The following is a 24,854-nucleotide window of genomic DNA, read 5'->3' on the forward strand; positions in this document are numbered from 1 at the left end:
GAGTGCGCACGAGTGCATGGATATCAATGCTTTTTAAATTAACGCGAGAATATGAACGGTGCGTTGAAATGATCAGGTGGCGTGATTGTTTGCAGCGCCCCTTAGAGGCAAAAAGAAACAAACTCGTCTTCACTGGGACGACTCTTAGCCCACAGCCGAGTCTCGCGTCACTTGAACCAGCCCGCTACACGCCCCCCTGGCCCACTAAAGTTGAAACCGTAAGAGTCAGTCCGCCCGACCCGATTGGTATCCGTGGCCCACGCGGTACTCCGGAGAAAGTCAGCCCATCGCCCCCTCCCTTTCCATTGTGATCGGTCGAAAATCTCCACTTCAAAGGGAGGGAGAGGACCGTGGAGTCAAAAGTGCGAGCGATTTTCCGCGGAGAATGAGGCGAACTTGAGCCGAAGAGGGAAGCGGGCTTGTTGGCAAATCATTGAACGTTCGCAAGCGCCTCGAATGGGGAAGCGCACGTGAAATTCACTCCGCTTGAACGGGACGAGAGGACAAGCAGCCGCCGACAGCGCCGAATTTTGGGAAACAACGACCGCTACCTGGCCGCACAACACAAGGTCTGAGGAGGTAAGTTGGCGGCGGCACCGTTACACGACCGACGCTTTCCCCAGTTCACTCTGGCCGCGAATATCTCGTTTCCGAGTGAAAACGTTTCTTCCAGTGTGGCCCGTTCGCTATTTTAGAAATGCTTTGCGCTGTCTTTTTTTTTTAATGAAAGATGCCTCAGAACACGTATGACAGTTAGCTTGCAAACTGACTCGAGGCGAAAGAGAGCTAAACATCAAAGTGGAGCTAGCTAACAGGCCCGAGCTTGTCGTCTTTTCTCTTATTTGTTTAGGAGAACCGCGATAAGACAGCCCACTCAACAAATTCCAACTTATAGTTAATTACCCCCTCGGTTAAAAAAAAAAAAAACGCGTTGGATTTCGAAAACTGGTCCATTATGTTCATTGTGTTTACGCCAAAAGTTGTTGGTTTCTTTTTTTTTTTTTTAACGTAAACTGCGACGTACTGCTTCAAAGTTGCTCGTGTCTTTTTCACGTGACATGGCCATTCGGGGCAGCGAACTTGTTTTTATTGCCTTCTTATTTCTCAACGTCTGGTTCCGCTATGACTTCCCGCTTGCACCACGTTCATGTGTGCGCGCGAGTGTGTCTGTCTTGGTTGATTTGGACACGGAACCGCTCCCAAAGCGTTTACGCAAAGGGCGTAGACAGCTGTGACTGTCACAGCGACTCCACTTTGGCTTTACAAGTCAGTGGAAGGAGAAGGAGGAGGAGGAGGAGGATGCTCCAGTCACCTTGATTTCCCACAGAGAATCAGTTCAAAACAACAACAACAACAACGTTTTAATGAAGCAAATCCAGTGGCTTGTGAAAGTATTTGGCGCCCTCTCACTTTTTGACCTTTTGCCACATTTCAGGCTTCAGAGACAAAGATAAAACATTTTAAATCTCTCTTTTGTTTTTTCACTTTCGCAACCTTCTATCTTATTCGGGCTTTCCGTCAGTATTTTTTGGAGTGTGCGGTGACAATTCCGGTTCTGCCTAGCAAGCAGTCGTTTGCTTCATTTGAATAAGGTAAACTGTGTTGCGTCACCTCTGTCAGAAATTGTGGGATTACGACAGTCAACCAAATTACGGGGCACGTGTTCCGGATTTGCATGTGACAGAAACATTTGTGCAATGAGTTTTCAGCCCCTCACACACACACGCTGAAAATGTATTCAAATCCATTGAAAGTATTTCTTTGTGCCTATTCTCACCCTCTCGCTGTCATGAAATGGAAGGCAAGTTTATGACATCACAAAATGAATAGAAAACTCGCTTTTGCAGTCCTTCCAAATAATAGGCACTGCAGGCTTGCATTAAACTCTTTGTGAATGAATCCACGAATACTGTAACATTTTGTGACAATGGCAGCAAATTGAAATCCATTTGATAGCTTTCTGGAAGCCGAGGACGTAACCGGATTCACCGTTATGGTCTTTCATTTAGTTTAGATAAGATAAGCTGACCGAATGACATTTGCGTTCAGAGTCGGGTAAGCGACTGAATGCTTCTCGGGCTCGAAGGTTGCCCCTACGGTTCCCGTAGCGCGGAAGAAAAACCTTCCGTGTGTCCGCCCAGATCCCGTAATTGCCCTCGGTCTGAATAAAACCACTTCAACCATGAACATGTTCAAATCTAAACAGCAGAGGGACCCCAATCTGCTTGTACCGCGACGACGGATGCAGATGAGTGATTTTTGGCGGTGAGAAACGGCGTGCATCGACGTCAATGAAATCCTCGTGATGATTAACTTAATGAGATGGAAGTGCAAGTCACTCGCAAGGGGCCCACCGTGACTTTCGAACCGGCATTTCATGAGTTTTAAAGTCCGGAATCGTTTTGTGCCGAAGGCGGGACTTTCCTTCATAAGTGAAGAGGCTCCACCGTCAACTTGATGAATCGGAATGTATTTTCAGGAACTCGAGGCATTTTTTTGATTTTTCTTTTCCTGTCAATCTATCGATCTCTCCATTTACTGTATCTATCTATCTAGCTAGCTTGCTCTTTATCAATAACATTTAAAATGTTCTCTCTGAATTCAGCGTCGTCGTTTTAGCCATTTGAAACAAGGCGGGAGGATTTCGTATGTCAGCTGTACTGATGGCGGCATCCGAAAATAAATCTTGAGCCTCAGGCGCCTCGTAAGGTAGGGCCGGCTCTGCGGATTCCTTTAGTTTTGACAGTAACGTGCACGCGCGGTGCCGGCAGCTCCGTTTGTTTGAGGAGTTCCTTTTTCCCCGAGAACAAAATCGCCACGGGCTCGCACGACGCCGCGCTCATACCAAAGGGCGTCTTCAAAACAAACCAACCAACAAAAAGTTTGACGTTGGAGCCCGCCAGCAGAGGTCATGCGGCGTTCTTTTTTTGAATCCGAGGCAGCCGGAACAAATGCAACCGCCGCTCTTTCGCCGAGGACAAAATTGTAGATGACGGCGCCGTGCTTCCTCGTGGGTGCAGTCTGTCGAGCGTCGGTAGCTGTCCAACTGGTTCGCAATTAAAGCTGCAGATACTTCATGAAATGAATGCGCCGAGATTTTCGGATGATCTCCGCCGAGGAGGTAACGTTTTTTTTCCCAGACTTTTTCCTTTTTGTTTGAAGAAATCATCTCGGAAATGTTGCGTTTGTTTGGCTCTTGCGATTTGCTTTGTTCCATGCGACTGTGGAAGCCGTGATTGGAAAGTATGCCATTCCTATTCAAGGCTTGTCAAATGTGACGTGCTGCACCCAAGAGGCACTTAATGACATGAACGCTTGACAGCGAATGGTTAGCACGTCGACAGTGACTTTGCAAAGTAACCGGAGTCAGATTCCGTCACGGAGAAAACTCCTGTAGGTGCTTGGTCGTGACTGGAAAACATGGAGAGATATACAGTAGATATTTATTAGACTAATGCGTTACTTACCGGCATCACTGGTACTGAATAACATTTGAATATGTTTTAATATACTGGACAACAATTGGATCATTATTAAGTATTCTTTAGCTGACTGATGATTGTACGTTGCAATGATGGGATTGAATTTCATGAGACGTGGAGTGGAAGAGTGGGGGGGGGCGGGGGCGTGTATGCACCCCCTCGCTCATTGAGGCCATATCGAGGGGCGTCCCGTGGAACCGGGGGTGGAAATCGAGTCGTCGCAATGACCCTGAAGATTTCCTGCAAGTGCTTCGGAAACGCAACCACGTCAGGGGCAACGCACGGCGCGAGTTGTTGATGCGCCTTCCAAGAAGGCCATCCTGAAATGGACGCGGAAGAAAATGTTCGTCGAAAAGGGCGCCGGAGGCTCCGTACTGAAAAGGCAACTTCCCGTCCTCATCTGTATCGAGAGTGCTTCCTTCCCATTTGTTTGAGGAAGAGGAAGAAGCATCTGGACACATGCCAGCGCCAGACGCGTTCTCCAGTCAATCATGATGTCGCGCTAGACCTGGTGGCTCGAGCAAGAATTCTGAGCTTGGCGTGTTCTTCAATCGCCAGGATGTCGTCTTGGCTAGGCGAGGATCTCTGGGCGGACTGGATCTGGTTTCCCGAAGGCTACGGTTGGGCCGACCTCAAGGACCCCGACGTCGTCCTGCCTCAGTTGTCGGACCTTTGGGCTTTCATCCCCATCGCTGTCGGCTTCCTGGTCCTCCGACCCATATTTGAAAGGTCAGTCGTCGTCGGCTGTGATCACCGTTTGCCCGCTCATCTTTCCCACAAGTTTGCCTTTTTGACTTTTCAGGTGGGTGGCGATTCCTCTGGCGTCCCTGCTGGGAGTGAGGGACAAAAAGCGCGCCAGTCCGCCCTCCAATCCCTTACTGGAGGCCCACTTCTGCAGCGTAGCGAAGCACCCCACACAGGTAAACCAAGAAACACAACTCCATAGCGGTGCAGGCCCAGAAATTGGCGCACTCACTGTCATCCCAACGTTGCTTTTGCCATGCCCGCCGCGTTGCAGCCACCGTCCACAAATTGCATCTTCCGCGGCGACATCGGTTGCTCCGATCAATGTATTTCCATTTGGCGACGACGCAACGGCCAAACGGTGCGCGCGTGGTCTCGAAACGCTCGGCGACAGCGCTGACTTCTAATTTGATCTCTTTGCGTTTGTTTCCAGAGCTCCTTAGAAACGTTGAGTAAACAGGCAGACTGCTCAGTGCGACAGGTCCAGCGATGGTTCAAGCAGCGGCGGAACCAGGATCGCCCCAGCAAGATCAAAAAGTTTCAGGAAGCCAGGTACGTCGAACCCTTGCGCGCTATAGCACGCAAACCCGACGACGAACGACATCGTTCCCTCCAAGGACTCGAGTCCAAAGCCATAATCGGCATTCACCGATTTGGGAACTCGGCGCCTACGCAAGGCGACCCGCGTGATTTGGCGCGCCGTCCGTCCGTCCGTTTTGGAGAAAATTTGAAGACTTTTAAGTGCGACCGTACGCTACCAGATTGTGCGCCTTGTTGAAGCATTTTGCCAGCTTTGACACGTTTTGTTTTTTCTTTGGATCCTTTTCATTGACCCTCAAACAATGGTGGACTTTGATGCGTTTTTTTTTTTTTTTTTTTTGGTTTTTTTTTTTTCCTTCTTCCTTCTCACGTAAAGTAGAAGGAAGTCATTCGAGGTAAGTCGAGGCGGAGAAGTAAGACAGTGTTTGATTTCAGTGCTAAGAAGGAATTTGTGCTTCATTGTAAAAAAAAAAAAATGTTGAATGTGACCACTACTTTCTCTTCCAGTTGGAGATTTACCTTTTACCTTTTTGCTTTCTTTGCTGGCCTGGCAACCCTTATTGACGTGAGTCTAAAATTATCCTTTTGGAAACAGTGTCGTCACGGCAACGTGTACATTGCTCTTCACTCAAGGCGGCACCCAAAGGGGTCCCCTTTTGTCATGTTGCCCACAGACGTGGTGGGCGGATCCTAACGGTTGTCTCTCCCCTCTCAGAAACCGTGGTTCTATAATATGAAGAGGATGTGGGATAACTTCCCCAAGATGGTATGCTTACGGTACTTTTTTATTATTATTATTATTATTTTTTAAGCTGTCCTTGGTTGTGTTGCCCTGACTAAATCACATCGATATTCAGATTCTGTTGAAAGTCTCAAATATCCCCCGTCTGTCTTTTGTCCCAGCCGCTCCTCCCGTCGCAGTACTGGTACTACACGATCGAACTGGGCTTCTATGTGTCCCTGCTTGTGAGCGTGGCCTCCGACGTCAAGCGCAAGGTAGGCGTGCGCCGACCGTCTCCGGAGCGGCACACAACCAAGTCCAAGTTTCCACTTGCGTTTGGAACGGCGTCGACTGTGAGAATGCCAAAGCGATTCCTCTTTCGACATCAGATCCGCCGCTTCGAGCCACACCTGGCTGCCGAGGTGTTTGTTTCGCACGAGGTGCCCTGCGAGCGAACGTGTGACCGGAGCTCTGGCGCGGACGTTTTTTTTTTTTTGCATGCGGGGGGCGCAAGCGCTCAAAGCAAATGGGCGGGGTCGTCGGTCACAACAGTTGTTGCATTACCCTCGCTCAGATTGGAATTGGAAACATCAAATGACTGAAAATAAACGTGCATGTTTATTGTTGATTCCATTTTCAATCGGTTTGCTGGTGTGAAGGAGTTTCTCCGCTCCTTTTGACAACACGTCCTTGACTATTGAGCTACGTGTAGTGAAAGAGGGAGATCATCAGGCGTCGTGCTCGGATAGCAACGGCATTGACGTGGTGGGAATTTGGCTCCGAGAGTTTGATGACACTAAAGTCACTCAAAAGTGTCATCATCGATGCCAACGCCATTTCATGAGCCGTCCGTGTGGTTTTCCGAGATGCAAGGGTGTTGAAACGGGAACAACCGCGACTGGGTTAATTGACTTTTGCTAGCCATTTGATGTGATTTGGTGGCGTTCCGCACCGCTGTCTCATCCACCGCGCTGCCCAAAATTCAGAGTTAATCATTAGGACGAGCAGAGCATCAGTGAGCTGCCCATCACTGACTCATCTTGACAGCTTGATCAATCAGTCACCAAGTACGGTACCATGAACTTTTTTTTTAATTTTTAATTTGGCTTTCTCTGGTTTCTTTGCAGGATTTCAAAGAACAGGTCGTTCACCACATTGCCACCATTTTACTCGTCAGTTTTTCCTGGCTGGTCAACTACATCAGGGGAGGAACTTTGATCATGTTGGCGCACGACGCCTCCGACTATCTCATGGAGGTATTCCATCTCGCTCTCACTCATGAAAAGCACACTGGAGCGTTTTGGGCCCTCCTGTTAAATGAGCCACTCAAAAGATCACTTGTATAAACCGCTCGTCTCTGTTGAACTCATCGCTTGTGGTCATATAGCACAGTCAAAGATCCTTTTCCCATCAGTCCCGTGACATGTCAGCGTCACAGCTTCCCCATTCCAGCATCACGTATTTTGGACGTACCGCTTGGTCGATGCCAAAAGTTTGCGAAGTGGAGAGGTATGGGCACGCGACCCCTTGAATTCCAAATAACGAGAAAGCTGTTGAGGTAGGAGGCGAGATCTAAAATGGCGTTTTTTTTTACCTCTTCCGTAGCATGTGGCTTTCATCCATTTCTTGCCCGCAAGATTGAAATTGAATTTGAAAGCGTGAAAAGGCGATTGTGTGTGGCCACATTTCCGGCCGTCGCCCAAGCGGCCAGTTTGTCTCTGTTGTGTGGTGTCTGCCCTCGAGAGGTGAAAAATGGCCGCGCTAACCCTGTGACATGTCTTCCCATCTTCTCAGTCAGCCAAGATGTTCAACTATGCAGGTTGGAAGAGGACGTGCAACTTCATATTCGTTGTCTTTGCTGTCGTTTTCATCATCACCCGCCTCGTAATTTTCCCCTTCTGGTAAATATACGTGTTGCACAAGACTTTCTTCTTGCTTTTCTCATGAGCCATTGGGTGCACAAGGTTATGATCAAAAACATTTTGCAAAAGCACACTCGATTGGTTCAAGCGGCCATTCAGGTTAGACTCTTCAAATTTACATCCATTCGTTTTTGTGTTGTTTTGTTTTTTTAATAGTGATTACACTCCTTCCTCAGCGGCCTTCGGAAAAGGCTCCATCCCCTCTGGGCCTCCGTTTCGTTCTCGCTATCTCTAATTGTAGTCTGGTCCGCAGACTTGAGGCACAGGAGCTCTGTGAGGTCAGGTGGGGCCGGGCCATTCCCAGATTGGAAAACAAATCATAGAATCTTGAAAAGAACTCTAAAATGAGCCGGTGAAGGGATGCCAGAATAGTAGGAGCGAGGCGCTCCCTCTTACGAGTACCAGTCGGCGGCATTCGGGACCCACTGGAGACACTTGACGGAGGATCGGCCGACTCCAAAGTCAAGTGCGTTCCGGTCATCCGGCCCAGAGGTGACGAAGGCGTGAATTAAAAGTGCTCTTGAGAAAGGAGAGGCTCGACTTGAGCCCGCCGCCCGAGAGGAAAGAAGCCGGATTTCAAATCACGGTCCAGTTTAAGACCAAAGTTCAAGGCCGTTAAACCTTCCGATCACAGAAGAAAAAGATGCAACGAAGCAGTCACGACTTCAGATTTCAACCATAAATGAACGCAATGCGGTACAAAAAAGCCACTCGCCTTCAAATGGCAGGCGAAACATGATTGGAAAATCAGAAATGTGCCGTTTTTGCAGCATGGCCGCTGAGCGCGCGTACTCGGCAAAGCAAGAAAAATCCACGCCCATCATAACAACGGGCACGCGATCCACCGCTTCGATGGGCTTTTGATTGGTGAGTGTGAGCGGTTGTGACCGCGCGCTCTGTTCTTGCGTGCAGCATCATCCACGCGACGTTGGTGTACCCCCTGACCATCTACAAGCCCTTCTTCGGCTTCTACTTCTTCAACGGTCTGCTGTTGCTGCTGCTGGCTCTGCACATCTTCTGGGCGGCACTGATTGTCCGCATGGTCATCAAGTTCCTCCCCGGCAACGTAAGAAGCACACGCACATGTCATAAACTCGGTTTTCCCGCTGCAACGTGCAAACACGCAGCGCGCCGTTCGGAAATCAGAATCACGGTGGAATTCCAATTCAGTGCCCAGCCCTACCTAGGCCGTCGTCTCAGCGCAAGCGGCGCAGCAGATGGGATTTCACGTGAATTTCCCCCTCCAGGACATAGTTGAAGATGAGCGCAGCGACAAAGAAGAGACGGACTCCGAAGATGAAGACGGCAGCGGCGAGCGGAATCGAACCTTGAAAAACGGTCACCTTCGCAACGGCCACACCGCGCTCAACAACAACCGCCAAAAGATGGACTGAGTAGACGCCGAAACCACCGCGAGGTGGCGAAGTCGGAACCTTGCGCGCATCCCCCACTTGAAATCCAAAGAATAGGAGTGTTTCATGCAGAGGGACGATACCCCCCCCCCCCCCCAAAAAAAGCATTTCTTCACCATATCCACATGATCAATAGTCGCCCACTTTTCTCAACACTGGAAATTGACCAAGGAACAATGAAGACAGTGATTCTGCGCCGCTGGTGCTGTTGGCTCCCTCCCCTCCCGCTTCATCACATTTAGTTGTTAGCACACTGTAGCTTTCATGGCTTGTTTACCGAATTTGTTTTGTTGTTGTTGCTGCTGAGGTTCATTCGTACACAGGCGTCGTTTGCCCTCGCCGCCTCAGCGAACACTTGTCCAAGTAGTATTGCCTTTCCGCCTGACTAATTTCACTCAAGCCACTGGGACAAAGTTAGTATGGAGCGTTTCCAGATTGAAGTTTACGAACGGGTCGTCGTACGTCGGTTGCAAAAAAAAAAATGCAACGCAAAATCCCGAATGGCAAATAAGAATTTTAACAGTTTGCAAAAGTGAGCCGCCGTGGTTCGAATTGTGGCAACAGAACATGCACGCGCAGTCCAAAATCATTTGAACATGTTTATGTGTGTGTTTGTGTCGATGCTGAATGGATAGTTTTAGTTTGGTGATTTTATTTGTGACCGGTCCTGTTCAAAGAAGAAAAGCCGGTTCAGCGTAACCCCAAACCTAAATAAAGTGCTCCTTCTTGATGGGCTGGAGCATGGTCACTAACATTTATTTTCAGTGTTTTCTGTCACCCAAGATGCACTTTATGGACGTTTAATCGTAGTCAGACCACTTGGATAGGCTTACATTTGGATCCCAATTGGATTCGTTTTCACCAGATGTTTGGGCCCTTTTTTTTGGGGGGGGGGGGTCAGTGTTTTGGTTCAATGTTAGCAAAAAGCGTTTCACTCATCGAAACCGATGAAGAGGCGTATCCAGGAACCAGTCACCCAAGTGTGCCATCCAAGTGCCTTCATCATTTGGACTGCGAGTTGTTTCTAAATGCCATCTTTTGTGCCCCAACACGTCAACCTGCTCCTTACAAACAGCTTTTTTTTGCCTCCCACTCACCTCCCCACCCCAGAAAGTGTTTTTTTTTAGTCCGTGTTATGTGTTGCTGAATGATGATTAAAAAAATAAAAAAGCTCTATTTGTGTTAAAACGACCCTTTGACTGTTTTATTGGATTTTGAATCTTGAAACGTCTTCGGGCTGTACCTCACAAGTGCTCCAAGTCACGTGATACAAATCACATCGATGTGAAATTCGCATTTGCAAAAAAAAAAAAAAGGTTGAAAAAACATGTTGCAAAAAAAAAAAACAAACGTTGTTATTGATAGCAGAAGCCAGAATGTAACAAGCGGCCGTCGGCAACCTCGAGTGCTAATGGCAAATATAACAAAATATAGTCCGTCCGTCCATTTTCAGGCGGCGAACACCCTGAACCGGTTGCCAGCCAGTCGCAGGACAAAATCGAGTGTTTCGGTGAAACCCCGCGTATTTGTGGCAATTTCAAACTAACTATGCAGTGGCCTTGAACTGCTTGACTTTGACCGTATCTATTTTTTGTTATTAAAAATGGAGCTGTTTTCCAGTGGCGCCGTTGTCCACTTGGTATGCCAACGTTGTTCTACACGGGTCCAGGAATTGACAGCTGTGGAAAACAATGTCCTAGAAAGTTGAGCGCGTGTTTCACTCTTTGAAAACCAACAACCAGATTTAGTTTCCTCCCACCTCTCTTGTTTTGGCACGCAACCTTCTAGGCTGATTGGGCACAACGGCCGATCGCTTTACACACACACACACACGCTCATCAAGACTGTTCATTTGAATGTGGCGGGCTCGGTTTCGACCTCGCTGGCTCCACATGATTCGATTGCAATTGCATCTCTTGTATCTCCTCTCCGGATTATCTTTACTCCTCGCAAATCTGTTTTACCTCGCCACTCTTACGTAAGACACAAATTCAGCATCCCTGACATTTCAACAGCGTCTGGAACGGTCGAGCCTCCTTTTGACAGGAGAACAAAAGTGTGTGTGTGTGTGTGTGTGTGTGTGTGTATGTGTGTGTGCGTGCGTGTGTAGGATTCACTTGCACGCTGTCGCCTTATCAAATTCCCACTCAAATATTAATAAGGGCTTACAGATCCAGAGGAGGCCCGCAAGATGCGAGCGCACGCCATGAATGTTGCAGGAGCTTCGCGTATCCAAGATCTCTCGAGTTGTAGGGACATAAATCTGTTCACGCATATCCAGCGTTATCTCAACACTAGAATGTTCCCCAAGGTGTGTGCGAATCATCTTCCCGCCTGCTCGTTTTCGCCGTGTCGTGATCACGAAGGGAAGAAGAAGGGAAACGCGAGAGCCACGCCAACCAAAACTGCCTTGCGCAAGTGACGTGACGAAAAAGCAACCGAGAGACCGACGCCAGCACGTGAAGCTTTTCAAAAGTTTGGACACATGCTGGGACACGTGGTAAGTTCGATATCTCTTGGCCTGTGTTTTTCTTCCTTTTATCGGACCTCATAAGCATAAACAAACGCTCACGACCATTCTTCCTCTTTGTCTCTTGTCGCACGGAGGTCATTGGCGTCTCCTGAGCAGACATTTGAGCTGACTGGCGTTCATCAGCCCCATGGACCACGGGATGAAACATCCCGCGCTCCCGTTCGAGGTGGATGTGGATCTGGGTTTTGCGCTCTTCTTCCTCTCCCTCCTGTGCTTCTTCCTACTGGTGACGGTGGTGCGCTGCGCCCAGACGGTGGTCGACCCTTACGGTTCCATCTCCACCTCCACCTACCAGGAGGAGCAGATTACCTGAACAATTCGCTCTGGACGAGACACTAAATGAACTACCGAAACACAATCCCCATTGTGCGGTGTATTGTAGCGTTTGAATGGAATACGCGGTTCTTGATCCATTCATTCGAGCACCATCCAACGTAAGATTGCCTTACACCACACCCGAAGGCCACAGCATTTCTATTTTTTTATGTCATGTCTCATGATTAATACTTTGTCGTGCGTCGAAGCTGATGTTTTCAACAATAAATGTCTTGCAGGATATCCCAGATTTTGAATGATCTCAAAATCATTCAAAATCTGTTTTGTTGAACCTCTCTCACGGTGTTCAACAAAATCGAACAGAACATTTGATTCGGTTCTCAAACTGGATGGCGTTGTAATTTCTCACAAGTTGCGAAAGTCCTTTGGCGCAACGGGCTGTCACTTTTCAACCTTTTGGTACTCAAAGCGCTTTACACTGTTTCCTCATTTACCTACTGATGACGCAGCATCAGGAGCAGCTGAGTATTTTGCTCAAGGACACTTCGCCAAGGTCACAATTACCGAGGATTGAACCCCCAACCTCTGGACGGGGAGACGACCACGCTTCCGCCGAGCCGCGCAGCCACCCGCAGGCAGAGGAAATATGTGTTTGAATTTATAATATTCTACAAAATGATTCGGGAAATTAGTCTTATCGAATATCATTTTAGTCTCTCGGTTAAACACCGCTGATAGAGAGACTATTGTTCATGTTAATTAATTCATGTATTTGTTTTCGACGTGCGGTGACGGTACCAGACGTTCTAGTACACGCTCCGAACCAGCAGGTAGCGGAAACGCACCATTTTGTTGTTTGCCAACCGCCCAAAACTCAAAGGAAGAAGAAGAAAACGAACAACGAAGAAGAAGAAGGGAGACAACGACGACGACGAAGAAGGAGCATCGTAGCTAACGCAACCCTGACGCCTTACCTGCATTCATATTAGCAGTGTAACTGGTAGTCAAGGCGGGAACGTTTTAATCATATTTTTAACGAGCTCTTCATGCTCTTTGTGCTACAAAATCGTAGTCCCAAAGACTCTAAAGGCGAGGAATTCGTTAAGTCGGGTAAGCTAGTTACATCTACCGCATTGCTTAACGCACCGTTCCAGACTTGACTCGTGAGAGCATTTCAGTTTTTGACTCCGGCAGCGGTCACAATAAATTTGAATTTCAGCAGAACGTCGCGTTGCATCCCTTCTGTGGTCACTTTCCGTTCAGAGCCGATCATGCTAGCATTTGAACGGTGCCGCTCAAATGTGGACACAAGAAGGTGGAGAATTGTTTGAGGAAGGAGCGTGATTTTTAATCACACTCGAGACTTTAAAAGTTGTTTTTCATTCAGTTTAATTCAGAGGTGCTGTGCGTGACGTCGTCACGGACTATTTTGTTCCCGCCCTGGCTGTTAAGCGTAATTCGAATGGCAACAAAATCAAACCGAACGCAATAGTTTGGTAAAAGTGGTTTTCTGATGACATAAATAAATTGTCATGGCGATGTCAATGTATGTAATGTATTTGCAAAACTATATAAACTACAAATTATTCATGAAGATACGAGACCACGAAAAAAAGAGACTATTTAGCTGTTGCTAAATGAAAATAACAGTAACACTTGACGTTTCATTGTGTGGTTCAAATGTCTCCCTTTTTTGAGCAATATATATAAATATGTCCTATGAATCGAATGAAAAACAATTCTATTTTATCAATAAAGCTAATATATCTGATATTACATGTGGACATCATTGTTGGTTCTCTTCTGTTTGAATGAAACAAACACACACACACACACACAAAGGTTTTGGAGAAAAAAATGAGTCATTGTAGCCATGTAGTGAAAATGTAACTGCTGAAAAAACAGGCATATTTATCCTGGGGCTGCCTTTTGCATTCAGACTCTGTGTGGTGCAAAGGCCTTTTGGAGCAAAATGTGGCTCCCTAAAAACACTCAATGGCATCTAACTACAAAACATCGGCGTGTTCTGAAGTGGCCTTTTCTGAGCCCTCATCTAAATTCTATTTGTGAAACCAAATTGCCTGAAAAAGGCACTTTTCAAATGTGAGACAATCGAAAAACAATTTGCTCATGAGGAGTGGGTCAAAATACCTGTCAAAATGTGCACATATCAGTAAGAGATTGATTAAAAAAAAAAAAGGTTGAATTGCACCGATTAGCTTCCAAAGAGGGTACCATCATTTTTGTCCAATCCAGTTTCATGAATGTGTTTTTAATTTTTTTTAAATAAAGCTTTTGGTTGAAAATGCCTGATTTTTCATCGGCTAATTTCCAGGAATATTTACTTTCGCTTTGTTCGTTTCAAATTTTTATACTGTAGTTACTGATATTCCTTTTTATACTGACTCATCGATTCTGTATCGTTTAGGGGAGATGATGGAGCTGGATGATCAGCTGGAGGTGACAATGTCACAGTCCGAAGAAACCAGTGTAAAGAGGGAAAGGTTTGAGTTTGGTAAGTTGATATATATTCTGGCATTTTGAGTGTGCTTGTCTTGTATATTCACGTTTTTTTTGTTCTTTGTAGAAAACCTCCCTGAACCTCAATGTGATTTGGGTCCTTCCACAAGTGGCTTTCCGTGCAAAAGGACGCGTTTGGAATACGGATTATTGAAAAGAGTGGAGGTGTCGTTGGTCAGGCTTCCCGATTACAAGATCAGTGCTCTTCGACCGCCGACGCCGTCGCAGTTTTACAGCGAAGATGAATCTCAAAGCAGTTCAGATTCCGATAGGGAGCAATATAACGAATCCAGTGATTCCGATCATCCATCGGCGAAAAGATCGAAAGCCAAGAAGAAAAAAAAAGTCAACAATATTGGTAAGTACGTCTATCCTAGCGGCACCGACCTTGGGGGCATCGGTGTGGCTTGGCTTATTTAATTTCCTTGAAATAATACCAAGAAGATCCATTTTCTGTTCCACCCCATGGTTGCGGCTCACTGTCGCGGAGGGCACTCGGCCATATATGAGTATACGTTTTGGTCACTGATGTTGAAGGCCGGACGAGTGATTGAATATAAATTGACACGTCATACAAATTTCAAGAGTTTTATCGTCATGAGATTGATCTGTTGCTTGCATTTCTGTAAAAATACATGGGAAAGAGGACCGGGGGGGGGGATCATATTTAAAACTGCAATATTTCAGGGGTGGGGAACTTGCAAATTGATGAATATTGAAAAAAGGTTGGGCCACACTGATTGTTTGGTTAATTCGTAGCCACTGGTTGGTGGCGTTCGCACTTGATGGGCTCCAGACCCTCCAACTTGTCGAAAATGGACGCCCGCACACACGTTGTGCTGCTCCCTATTTCCACAGATCACACGCCCATCATCGATTCATCAGCGTTTGCCTATGCGCCTCAAGAAACAACAAAAATTCGGCCCGATCTGCCTGAGGAGGAAATCACGGTGGGCTCGACGGTACTGGCCAGGAAGAAGAACTTGAGGTGGCAACGGGGGCAAATTGTGGAGGTGGTTACGAAAGGTGGGAACAATTTCGCCCTCACTCTTGAGAGGTCATGATCTAATGCATGGGTGTGCCTATGTGAGAAAAAAAACGAACAAACCAAAAAAATCCTTAGTCTAACAAGTGTCGGGTTTTTGACCGTGAGCTGCTTGTTTATGCCTCGAACAAGGTTAAAACTCATTCAGTACCAGCCATTTTCAGACCCGTTTAAAAAATAAAAAAATTGACTTTCAGTCTTGGAAAAAAAGCGAGGAAAAAAGAAAACCTAAGGATTCAATGTGTGAAGTCTGAATCAACATATGAATTGTGCCCTTTTCTTTTTGTATACATTGTCATTGTAGAAGACGGGCGACTCAAGTACAAGATTATGTTTGACGAAAAGGGGAGGAGCCTGGTGTCAGGACACCACATTGCTTTTGAGGTCACCCCGAGGCTGGAGCAGGTGTACGTCGGGGCTCGTGTGGTGGTCTCCTGTCAGGAGGACATCGCTCAGTTCCGAGCCGGCATCTTGGCGGAGCTCCCCAGCAGGAAGAACCGACTCAGGTGTGCCAAGGATGCATTTTTGTTCTCAGTGCATTCTTCTTGGTCACTTGTAAACTGCTCCGGATCGATTTATACCTTTCAATAGATTTATCAGGATAGCTTTTTATTGATTTCTTTATTTTGTGTTGACTTTCGTTTTAATTCGCTTTTAGAGGTTGCGTTTGTCCATCATTAGTTTTAATACGAAAGTGATTCTTTTTAGTCTGGGGGGGGGGGGGGGGGGGTGGAACGCCGTCTGCTCGTGCTGCCCGAGCCGCTGAGATGTTTGCTCACAAGACTCGGGCAGGCTTGAGACTTTTGGGGAGTGAACGTTTTGCAACCACGCCGCGGCGCCAGTCATATCGCGGAATGGAGTTGTGTCCTTGTAAACGGCGTCTCTGACTTGCAATTTTGCCTGACGTGTTGACATGTGAGCCTTTGACGTCAGTCAGTTCAGTCCCAAAAAAGGCAAACCTGATGCATATGGCACGCATGCTCATAACTCATCCTTATCGTCCTATCCGACAGTAGCATCTTTGTATGAATGGCTGGGGGGGGGGGGGCTGGGTTGAATACAGCGCATCGTCTTGGTTCATATTTTTTGAAACAGTTTGCCTGAGTCGGTGCGAACCGAACCTTCCTCCTAACTCCAGCCGAGTTCACCATGTCAATGACTCAGTCGCGTCCTGCCGTACGGCCGCGGGTGCACGTCGCTCCTCCTGGCTCCTTTCACGAGCGCAATGCAGACATAAAATACATCATGGGGGCGTCAAGGCGCTTCTACTCATTTCACCTCGGACATACCGATGATTTCCAAAACACTCTTCTGCAAGTCACACAGTCTGCAAAATAAGATGGATGAGACATGAGTCATTGAATCGACTCGTCGTCGCTCTGAATTGGAATCGAATCAAGTCGTGAGGTACGTCTCAGATGTCTGCGTTTAAAAATCAGGCGGGAGCATTCATAAAGACGACTTTTTCACTCAGGTTTGTTTTTGTGATTTGTGACTTGAGAAATGACATTTTCAAGCCCTTAAAGCTTTGAATCCATTTTTAGGTTTTTGGTGTTCCTGGACAACCACAGACCCGTCTATGTTGGCTTAACCTTATTTCACCTGGTGTGCAGACCATGTAAGTTGGACACGTTCACACTTTTTTTTTTTGATCAACAGCATGTCGAAAATTGTTTTGGATGGCATCGGGTTAAATAAGCGTTTTCAAATCATTATTTATTGTATTGATTAGACAAACAATGAGATTATTACGCACATTCAAGCTTTCGATAGTTCAGAGGCTCCTTGGCTTTGTTGCTACGGCACCGCAATTTGCCTGCAAGTCTATCACTAACTTATACGAACACATTACTTTTATTTTTATATATATATCTATATATTTAGATATATATATAGATATATACACACACACACACACGCATTTGGGTTGCACCGGAACGCTTCCAAGTGTTGATGCCCGTGCCGCTTTTGTCACCCGTTCAGTGCCAGACCCCACGGACGACATTCAGGACGACACTCACAAGCGTTTTATGAAGCAGTACATCAAGGACTGGCCGTACCCTCACTTGACTCAGTACAAGCCCGGTCAGAACGCCTCGGTGGAGTTCAACGGAGTCCAGCTGAGGTGCAAGGTGGAGATGGTGGACTCCAGCTTGATCATGGTGGCTTCTGAGGTTGGTGCCGTCTTTTTGACTCTCCTCTTCTCCTTTGCCCGATGGGCTTGGATGACACGGCGCTCCTGTTGTCATGCCTTCAGTGTAATCAGCACAAAGAGTGGATTCACCGTGGCTCCATTCGGCTGTCGCATATGCCGAGGTTCTTGGAACTGAGGAGAAGAGAAGCTGAGGCAGGTGAACAGTAATGTGGGCTCCATTGACAAGTCCGTCATTGGAACAAGACTTCAAATTTCTCTGGAAAACGGTTTTTGTTTTGTTTTGGGGGGGGGGGCACATAATTGGATTTCCCCGCCTGTGAATTGTACACATTTCTTGGGTGGATTGCTATGATTCCAATTTAAACAACCATTAAAAAAACGCTTTTCAGTGATTTAGTTTTTCCCTGACAAGTGTCACTTGTGTATACGGTTATTCATGAGCAGCTGTGTTTTAAGACATCAACTACTTGCATTAGTTTTGAGGCGATAAATCACTTGTGTATATGGTTATTCATGAGCAGCTTTGTTTTAGACATCAACTACTTGCATTAGTTTTGAGGCGATAACAAGAGAGGTTAGTACATCTTCAGATGTGTTTGGTTGTTTTCCTTGAACCACGCGAGTTCAGGCAGAGATCAAGACGAATGCTCTCTGTCGATCAGAAAGAAAAATAGGCTTGTTCATTTGCATTGATCAAATGTGAAACGGAGCAACCTTGGTTTACAAATGACCCTTCTTAGAACATTTCAGTTTTACGAACGTTTTCAAAGAAAAATGACCTCTGTTTGTTTATTTTTTATGGGTTCACAAATCGTCTTGGCATTGCTGCAGAGGTGTTCTGCTTGTGCCATATTAACATTCAGCAATTGCAAATGTTATTTGGGGGTTGAAATGATCTCTTCGGTGTTGTTCTAAACCGAGAGCGTCAAATGGACGTTGGTCACGGGCCACTCCTCCTTGTGGTTTCCTTTGCGAACGCCAAGAAACATATGATCACGTCATACGACACATGGCTGGCGTCAGGTGCAACCCTACCTCCAAAATCATGGCTTTTCACGAGCGCCATGTTTGTTCAATCGTCAGCACTGCATTGTCAGAGAGAGAGCCGTTTTCAACGATTTATTTGTCAATGTAACACATGTGTGGACTGACCAATAAGCCCCATGTCAGGGATGTACACAGCACATTGATGAATAACTTGTTTTGAAATCAAAGGCCCGCCAAAACTGTTTACAGTTCCAATATTACGTTTGTAATAAGGGGGGATTGGTTAAAAATAACAAACGGGTGCAAGATATCGATGTTTCTCAAAGGGACCAGAATTTGCAATGTTGGTATTTTAGCAAGAAGCATGAAGTCGACGCACATTATTTTGTTTTTGCGGGCCGCACAAAATGAGACCAAGCTCCTGGGCCTCGAGTTTGACACCCATGTTCTTTTCAGTGAAAACTGCAAGCGGCCAACATGACCGGCAAGCGAAAAAGCACATTGTGGAAGTGATTTGCTCGCCAACGCACCGCATTATTTCTTTAGAGTTGTGCTTTCATTTAGTTCTTTATTGTACAGTATTTATTTTGAACCAGGTTAAATTGGTTCTGGGGGTGGAGCAGTTGAATCTCGTTCCCTTTTATCTCAATGGGAAACCTTGCGCAAACAGTCAGTGAACGGATTACATTTGTAAGCCAAGGTTGTACTGCATTTTAAGTATTTCATGATGTTTTTAGTTGCTACATTTTGGAAATTGTACAAAAACGGCTTCAATTTGACTTGTACGCAGTTGTTGTTCCTTTCTTATCAATGTTATGACTAGTTTCGTGTATGCCGCAGCATTTACGGTATCTTAATAAAACGACCTAAAAGTCATGTCAGTGTTGTAAATGGCGTCTTTTTCGGCGAAAACGAACGTCGAAGCAGCAATGTCGAAATGGAGGTGAGGTGATCTTGATTTGGGCTCGCTGGAGACATGTTATGCGCGCTTTCTACCACGGGGCGGCAGCAGCGCTTTCAATGAGGAACGAAGAAGACGGCGAAAACTCCCGTCATCCATCGACGGGCGGCTGCCGCGGAGTTCGGAAATCTGGGCCCAGGCCGGAGAAGCGGCCGAGGCTGCTGCAGTTCACTCCGACGACCTCGCTGTCGCTGCTCGTCACCCAAGGACTTGGCGTCAAACGTGCCAGACTCGGGCGACGAGGCCGCACAAACTTCCTCCGAGCATTGGCGCCGCCATTTTGCGGTCGCTTCAGTCGATGATCCTCGCGACAAATTGAACGCATTGACTTTTTGACGTCGGAATATGGGTGGCTATTGTTTGATTTAACACCCAATTGTTGGATAATGATCATGTTGCTTTAATTCGCTGTGGTTAAACCATTGTCGCGTCGTGCCTCGTGAATCTCCCGAAGCGCTCAAAAATGAATTTCCAAGAGGGCGGAGAAAACATCGGGCAGCATTTGACGCTGTAGATCAGGGGTGTCCAAAGTCGGTCCCTGAGGGTCGACGTCCTGCCTGTTTTCCAGCTCTCCCCTGAGCCACACCCGTTTCAAATAATCAGGACCGTTCCAGTGCTGCTTCACGGCTGATCATCTGAATCAGGTGCGTTGCGGCCGGGAGAGCCGCAAAACAGGCAGGACGGCGGCCTTCCAGGCCCGGGGCTGGACAGGCCCGCTGGAGATGATTGGAACTTGCGCTTCCAAATGTCCCCTGGCATTTATTTCCGCCGTTTCTCCAAAGTAAACCCCAGCAGTATTGTTAGAGTTTTGCTACAGACCCAATACATTTGGGTTTCACATCAAGAGGTGACCATGAGATGAATGCAACGTTGATTTTCGGCCATCTCCTTCCAGACCCAACTTGCAGGTGAGCCAGATGATTGCAAAAGCCCCATGTAAACAGATTCACGCGAACAAGACAAGATAGATTTGGTAGAGGCGGTCGCCGCGCCGTTCGATCAGCCACCGAGCTCGAGTCTCCTCGGACACAACGGTCGCGTCAAATTTTGATGGCTGTAACCATGTTGCTCATTGCAGTGAGGGAAATGAGATGGAGATGACCAAAGAGGAGCTCCGGAGTTGGATTTCGGAGAAGGTGCAAAAAATGCACTTGACCCCCCCTGATGCATTGGAACAATGTCAGCTTTTGAAGTCTCTACTGGAAAAGCGGGCGAACCAAACTGACCGGCTCCTGGCACTCAGCAAGTGAGTGCGCCGTCAAATTCGACTTTGACTAAGGAATCTGAGCAGTGGTCAGTTCCGAAACCTCCAAAAGTTTTGAAATGCTGCGCCCTCTTCCAAATCAGCCTCTCTCCAAACTTTTCCTGGTTGAGCAATGGCTATGCGACCCACGTGGCCCTGGTATTACATCTGCCGCTTCGTTCGTTAAAATGCCTCCATTTCTTGTGAATCCTTTGCAAGATATGCACTGCCACACTCGAAAGCGCTCTTAAGTTTGGAACCTCGGAGCGTTGTTGAAATGTGTCATCGGGTTATTCGGGGCGCCCCAAAAGAGGAACGCTGCGGTGTGTCAGACAGTACCGATGCGAAGCCTTCAAGCATGCGCTTCTGCTGAGTCGAAAACATAAGCTGCATTCGGAAATGGCTGGGTTGAGTTCTCTTTTTTGACTTGGGCGCAATGGTTTCTCCGCAGCTCCGTGGCAGCGTATGAAGCCATCGTGAAGGAACTCTATGCTCTTCTGGGTTGGAATTACACCCACACGGATTCCGATGAGGATGTCATCGAAATCGCAAGTGATGGTAAACGACTTCCTGACGTCGTCCAAAGGCCGCATCATCTCCAACCGGCCAGCGACTTTAGTTTGGCTCCCTTTTCAATTCATTTGTGTCCTTTGTCTTGTTTGGCTTTGCAGGAACGTCCAACTCTTCGCCGTGTGATTCGGAGACAGATGTTTGCGGTCGTCCCTCAGGAAGTTCCGCCCCTCTCCCAAACCACAACTTAAAAGACAGCCACGGCCAAGTTTGTTCAAGTCGAAAGCCGAAGGTTGTCTTGACCAAACTTAACCCGAGCGAAATTTGGGCTTTGTGCGGAAACCGTCCCGAGAATGACAGCGTTGACGGCGAACGCTCGAGTCCCCTCGTGCCCGACTGCGATAACCGTACAGACGACTCGGATTTTGTCGCGGGGCCTTCACCGGACAAAAGTCGACGTTTCAGCATCGGGAGGCCCGTGAATACCCGTGCGGGGAAAAAGTCGGGGCTGCCCGTGGACGCAAAGACTAAGGATGCAAAGAAAAAAAAATCCTCACCTAAAACCAGCCCGACAACAAAGAAGCGCGCGGGCAAGGCCGAAGCCGCGGACGCACCAAGATCCTCCTGCGCAAGCCGCTCGAAAATGAGGCCGCGAACAAGACAAAGGCAATGAGGACCAGATGCGGCAAAGCGGAATCGCTTGTGGGCTGTCATCTTGACCATTTGAAATGTCCCTTGCGCTTCCGGTCGAGACGGCAGCCTGCGGAACATCACCACGCTGGGTTCCCCGAAGGCACCCGCGCAAGAAAGATGGAAGTCGGGATGACGACACTCTGTCAGCAGCGTGGCAAAGTCCAGAAAATAATCAAGAGCCGGGAACGGCAATTTCCATTCTGCTTTTGCACATTTTTAAGAGTTGACCGACTCACCGACTCGGCATTGAGTCAAATCGCTCTCATGGTTGGATTTGCTTCCGTTTTGTTGCACCCTCAGGTTAGCCTCCAGTGAGCTGCTAGCCAGCTATCCCGCCTTGCGCAGCTGATGTGTTTATGATTAAGAACCCAACCAGTTTATATCCACATTCACCAAACCCCTCATTAGTGAAAAATACAAATATATAATAAAACACATTTATTCAAAACTGAAAAAAGGAAATACAATTAGTGGAAGTTTTTTAACTTGTGCACAAAATGAACCAGCCAGTGATGGCTAAGCGGGCATGTCATAACTAATTGTGAGCGCAGGTCTTGAACCCAGAGCCAGCGACCGCAAAGAAAAGAAAAGCCAAACCAAATCGCCCTCTTGTCTCTCACAGGTTCCCGCTGTGCGGGTTGGAGCTCAGGTCCGACTCCATCTCCCCGGCCGGCGCCGCGTTTCGGGCTGCCAGGCCGTCGGCGGAGCGCGGCGAGTCCTCGCCGGCGCGTCTGTCGCGGCAGCACGCCATCGCGTCGACCAGGTCGGCCCGGAAGGAGGTGGTGTAGAAGCCGTAGATGACGGGGTCGCAGCATGTATTCAGGTTGCTGAAGACAAACAGGATGTGGTGCACGTACTCGGGAGTGTGCCGGATCATGGTGGGTTGGAACCAGTACCAGATCCCCAGAAGGTAGTACGGGGTCCAGCAGATGACGAAGGAACTGACGATGACGATGCTCATCTTGAGGGTCTTCATGCGGGCTCTGGGAATCTGGTCTTTGCCGCTGCGTCGCAGGCATCGCTCGCCATCTAAAGACACCAAACGGCTCAGTTCAGAGAAGCGCCATTGGAAGCCCGCTTGCCAGTGGGGCGCGGGGCGAGGTCAGCTCTGCGCACCTTTCTTTTTCTTTTTTCTTTTTTTTTCTGCCCGCACGAGCAGCCTCCGCTAACAACCAATCGCAGCTCTCTGGCTCGGAGCTGCGATGGGTCAAGACCTGAGCCCCGAGGCCGACTCAAGTCAACATTTGGGGGACCGCTTCGGTTCTTTGGTTCAAGGTCACCAATGCGTTGCCATCAAAGGGGCGAACGCCAACAGCCGTTGGGGAGAAACCCCCCGAAGCCATTTCAAAGCGGTCGTTCACGTCCGCCCCCCGGTCCGATTTCTGCCGAGTGCGGCGACGTTCACGCACCTTTGCTCTTGCGCATCTGCCCAGTGATCTTGGCGAGGATGCGGCCGTAGCAGAAGGTCATGACAAGCAGAGGGAAGACATAGAGCGTCACAAAGTGAAACATGTTGTACGCCGTCCCCTGCCAGCGGTGCCGGAAACTCCCGTGGCTGGCGCACTGAGTGAAGTCGGCCCCCTCGGCCTTAATGGCCCGAAAGATGAAAAGCTGAGAATGAGGAGAGTGAAAAGGTGAAGCACGCATGCGCTCACAGGTCAACGTGTCACATGGGTTGGTCGCCGTGCTTCGTTTGCACGTCAACAAATGGCGGGACATTTGTTGATCGGCGGCAAACGCCAAAGAGCTTTGAAAGCAAAAGTTCTTTGGGCCGCTCGGGGGGGGGGGCACCGACTGCCTTTCGTGCGCCGTTTCGACACCACGGCGGTCGTCCTGCGTGTCGGACAGGCTCGAAGCAACCGTGAAGAATCAAAGTCCACTTGTTGGCAGGGTCGTACGCCGCGGGCCTTTCGCAGCCCCGCCCATGGGTCAACGCCGGCCAGCCGGAGCGGAGCGACTGACTGAAATATCCAAACAAAAGGCTTTTTTTGGGAGCGCGTGCTCAATAAGAACAAAGCGCGAGCAGAAAACGTCGAGAAATTACTTCACGGATCGGACCGTCGGCGTGCACGGTTGCGCTGCGTCACGCCGGGTGTGTGAGTGTCCGGGTGTGGGCGGCGGCCAACGGCAGCTTTTGCATGAACGCACTCATTGTCTCTGAGTTGACCCTTTTTTTTCTGCTTTTTCCTCCACGTCCTCTGCACGCCTGCATTTTCTTTGGGATCTCTCAATGACATCATTTCTCCTCAGGGGGTTCGGTCTTGATTTTTGAATTGTTTTAGTGGAGCCACTGAATCTAATGTGGATTTTCAAGTCCTGCGAGTGGGCCGGGAGACATGCTGTTGAAAACCCAACTGGGGATCTCGATCAAGTGCTCTCGTTTGACGTATGAATGAGGCCTGCATCCGTTCCAAAGGTGACAGTCGGCGATCCGCTTGCAGCCCTATCAACCAAAATCGTAAATAGTGGGCAGTGGAGGAGTACATCGCGGTCTGAAAAGCAATCTAGACTTAAAGAAAAAAAACTAAACATCCATTTTCAACGGCGCTGCCCGTCAGGGACTCCGTAGTGAAGGTGAGAGGGGGAAAACAAACAATCAAACAAACGTCTGTTGTGTTGCTCTGAGGCGATACTGAGCCCCAAAGCGCAGACACGCAAAAACGGGGCCGGCTCCTCCCCCGTTTCTACCCGGGAGAAAAAACGCCTCGCCTCTTCATATCTGCTTCATCGCGGACGTCGACGCCACTGGCCAGGCCGCCGGGGTTTGCGGTGGAGGCCATCGACGGCGAAAGCCAAACGCAAGCTCCCCGTCAGCCCTTCTCTCTTATCAATGATGCATCACCGCCACTATTTTTAGCTGGCCTGCGTCACCGGGCTGCAGAGGCAGAGCGTCTGAGCTCCAACCTTTGCGGGGTTGCGAGATGTCGTCCTTTGAGACGTTGACGCCGAGCCTGCATCGGCCGTGTGCACGCATGCAAACCCGAGTGCGTATTACCCTGAAAAAAGGGACCGGCAAACCTTCGCGTGGAGCTCGAATTTGGAATTCATTCTTTGAAATTGCAATTGAGAGCGAATGACAAGGGATTGCAGATGGGAAAATTCCCCCCCCC

General features: G+C 48.2%; 4 protein-coding genes across 8 annotated transcripts in view; 3 read left to right on the forward strand and 1 right to left on the reverse strand.

The window, feature by feature from the left end:
- The first annotated feature begins 161 nt into the window (after positions 1–161).
- LOC109513140 (ceramide synthase 2-like) lies at positions 162–9,579 on the forward strand. 2 transcript variants are annotated; one of them, XM_019865378.1, is made up of 11 exons: positions 162–579; positions 4,041–4,211; positions 4,285–4,402; positions 4,660–4,778; positions 5,274–5,331; positions 5,482–5,532; positions 5,670–5,762; positions 6,615–6,743; positions 7,282–7,388; positions 8,322–8,475; positions 8,657–9,579. In XM_019865378.1, exons 2-11 carry the CDS (start codon positions 4,042–4,044, stop codon positions 8,801–8,803), a joined length of 1,146 nt encoding a protein of 381 aa, XP_019720937.1. In that variant the 5' UTR covers positions 162–579; position 4,041; the 3' UTR covers positions 8,804–9,579. The 2 variants fall into 2 exon arrangements, with proteins under 2 accessions (XP_019720937.1, XP_019720938.1); XM_019865379.1 differs by lacking the exon at positions 162–579 and adding an exon at positions 2,826–3,121.
- A 2,936-nt stretch (positions 9,580–12,515) lies between these two features.
- Positions 12,516–17,758, forward strand: LOC109513142 (histone-lysine N-methyltransferase SETDB1-B-like). The gene is made up of 8 exons (XM_019865382.1): positions 12,516–12,740; positions 14,059–14,145; positions 14,218–14,508; positions 15,009–15,176; positions 15,500–15,701; positions 16,740–16,813; positions 17,179–17,369; positions 17,453–17,758. Exons 1-8 carry the CDS (start codon positions 12,677–12,679, stop codon positions 17,555–17,557), a joined length of 1,182 nt encoding a protein of 393 aa, XP_019720941.1. The 5' UTR covers positions 12,516–12,676; the 3' UTR covers positions 17,558–17,758.
- Positions 17,759–19,346: 1,588 nt separating this feature from the next.
- Positions 19,347–21,847, forward strand: LOC109513143 (uncharacterized). Of its 2 annotated transcripts, none has more exons than XM_019865383.1 (4): positions 19,347–20,206; positions 20,377–20,544; positions 20,993–21,099; positions 21,213–21,847. In XM_019865383.1, exons 1-4 carry the CDS (start codon positions 20,157–20,159, stop codon positions 21,722–21,724), a joined length of 837 nt encoding a protein of 278 aa, XP_019720942.1. In that variant the 5' UTR covers positions 19,347–20,156; the 3' UTR covers positions 21,725–21,847. The 2 variants fall into 2 exon arrangements, with proteins under 2 accessions (XP_019720942.1, XP_019720943.1); XM_019865384.1 differs by having other exon boundaries at positions 19,347–19,647.
- A 424-nt stretch (positions 21,848–22,271) lies between these two features.
- The window catches only part of gnrhr1 (gonadotropin releasing hormone receptor 1), a 15,372-nt gene continuing 12,789 nt past the window's right edge, over positions 22,272–24,854 (reverse strand). For 2 of the 3 annotated variants that reach the window (XM_019865375.1, XM_019865374.1), the window contains exons 3-4: positions 23,154–23,355; positions 22,272–22,773 (exon numbers count right to left, since the gene is read on the reverse strand). In XM_019865375.1, the coding sequence (XP_019720934.1) occupies positions 22,361–22,773; positions 23,154–23,355 (615 nt within the window). In that variant the 3' untranslated portion in view covers positions 22,272–22,360. The remainder of the gene's footprint in view (positions 22,774–23,153; positions 23,356–24,854) is intronic. The other variant, XM_019865376.1, reaches the window with a different exon arrangement.

The sequence above is a fragment of the Hippocampus comes genome, unplaced genomic scaffold (genome assembly GCF_001891065.2).
Source record: "Hippocampus comes isolate QL1 unplaced genomic scaffold, H_comes_QL1_v1.1 scaffold390, whole genome shotgun sequence".
Lineage (NCBI taxonomy): Eukaryota > Metazoa > Chordata > Actinopteri > Syngnathiformes > Syngnathidae > Hippocampus > Hippocampus comes.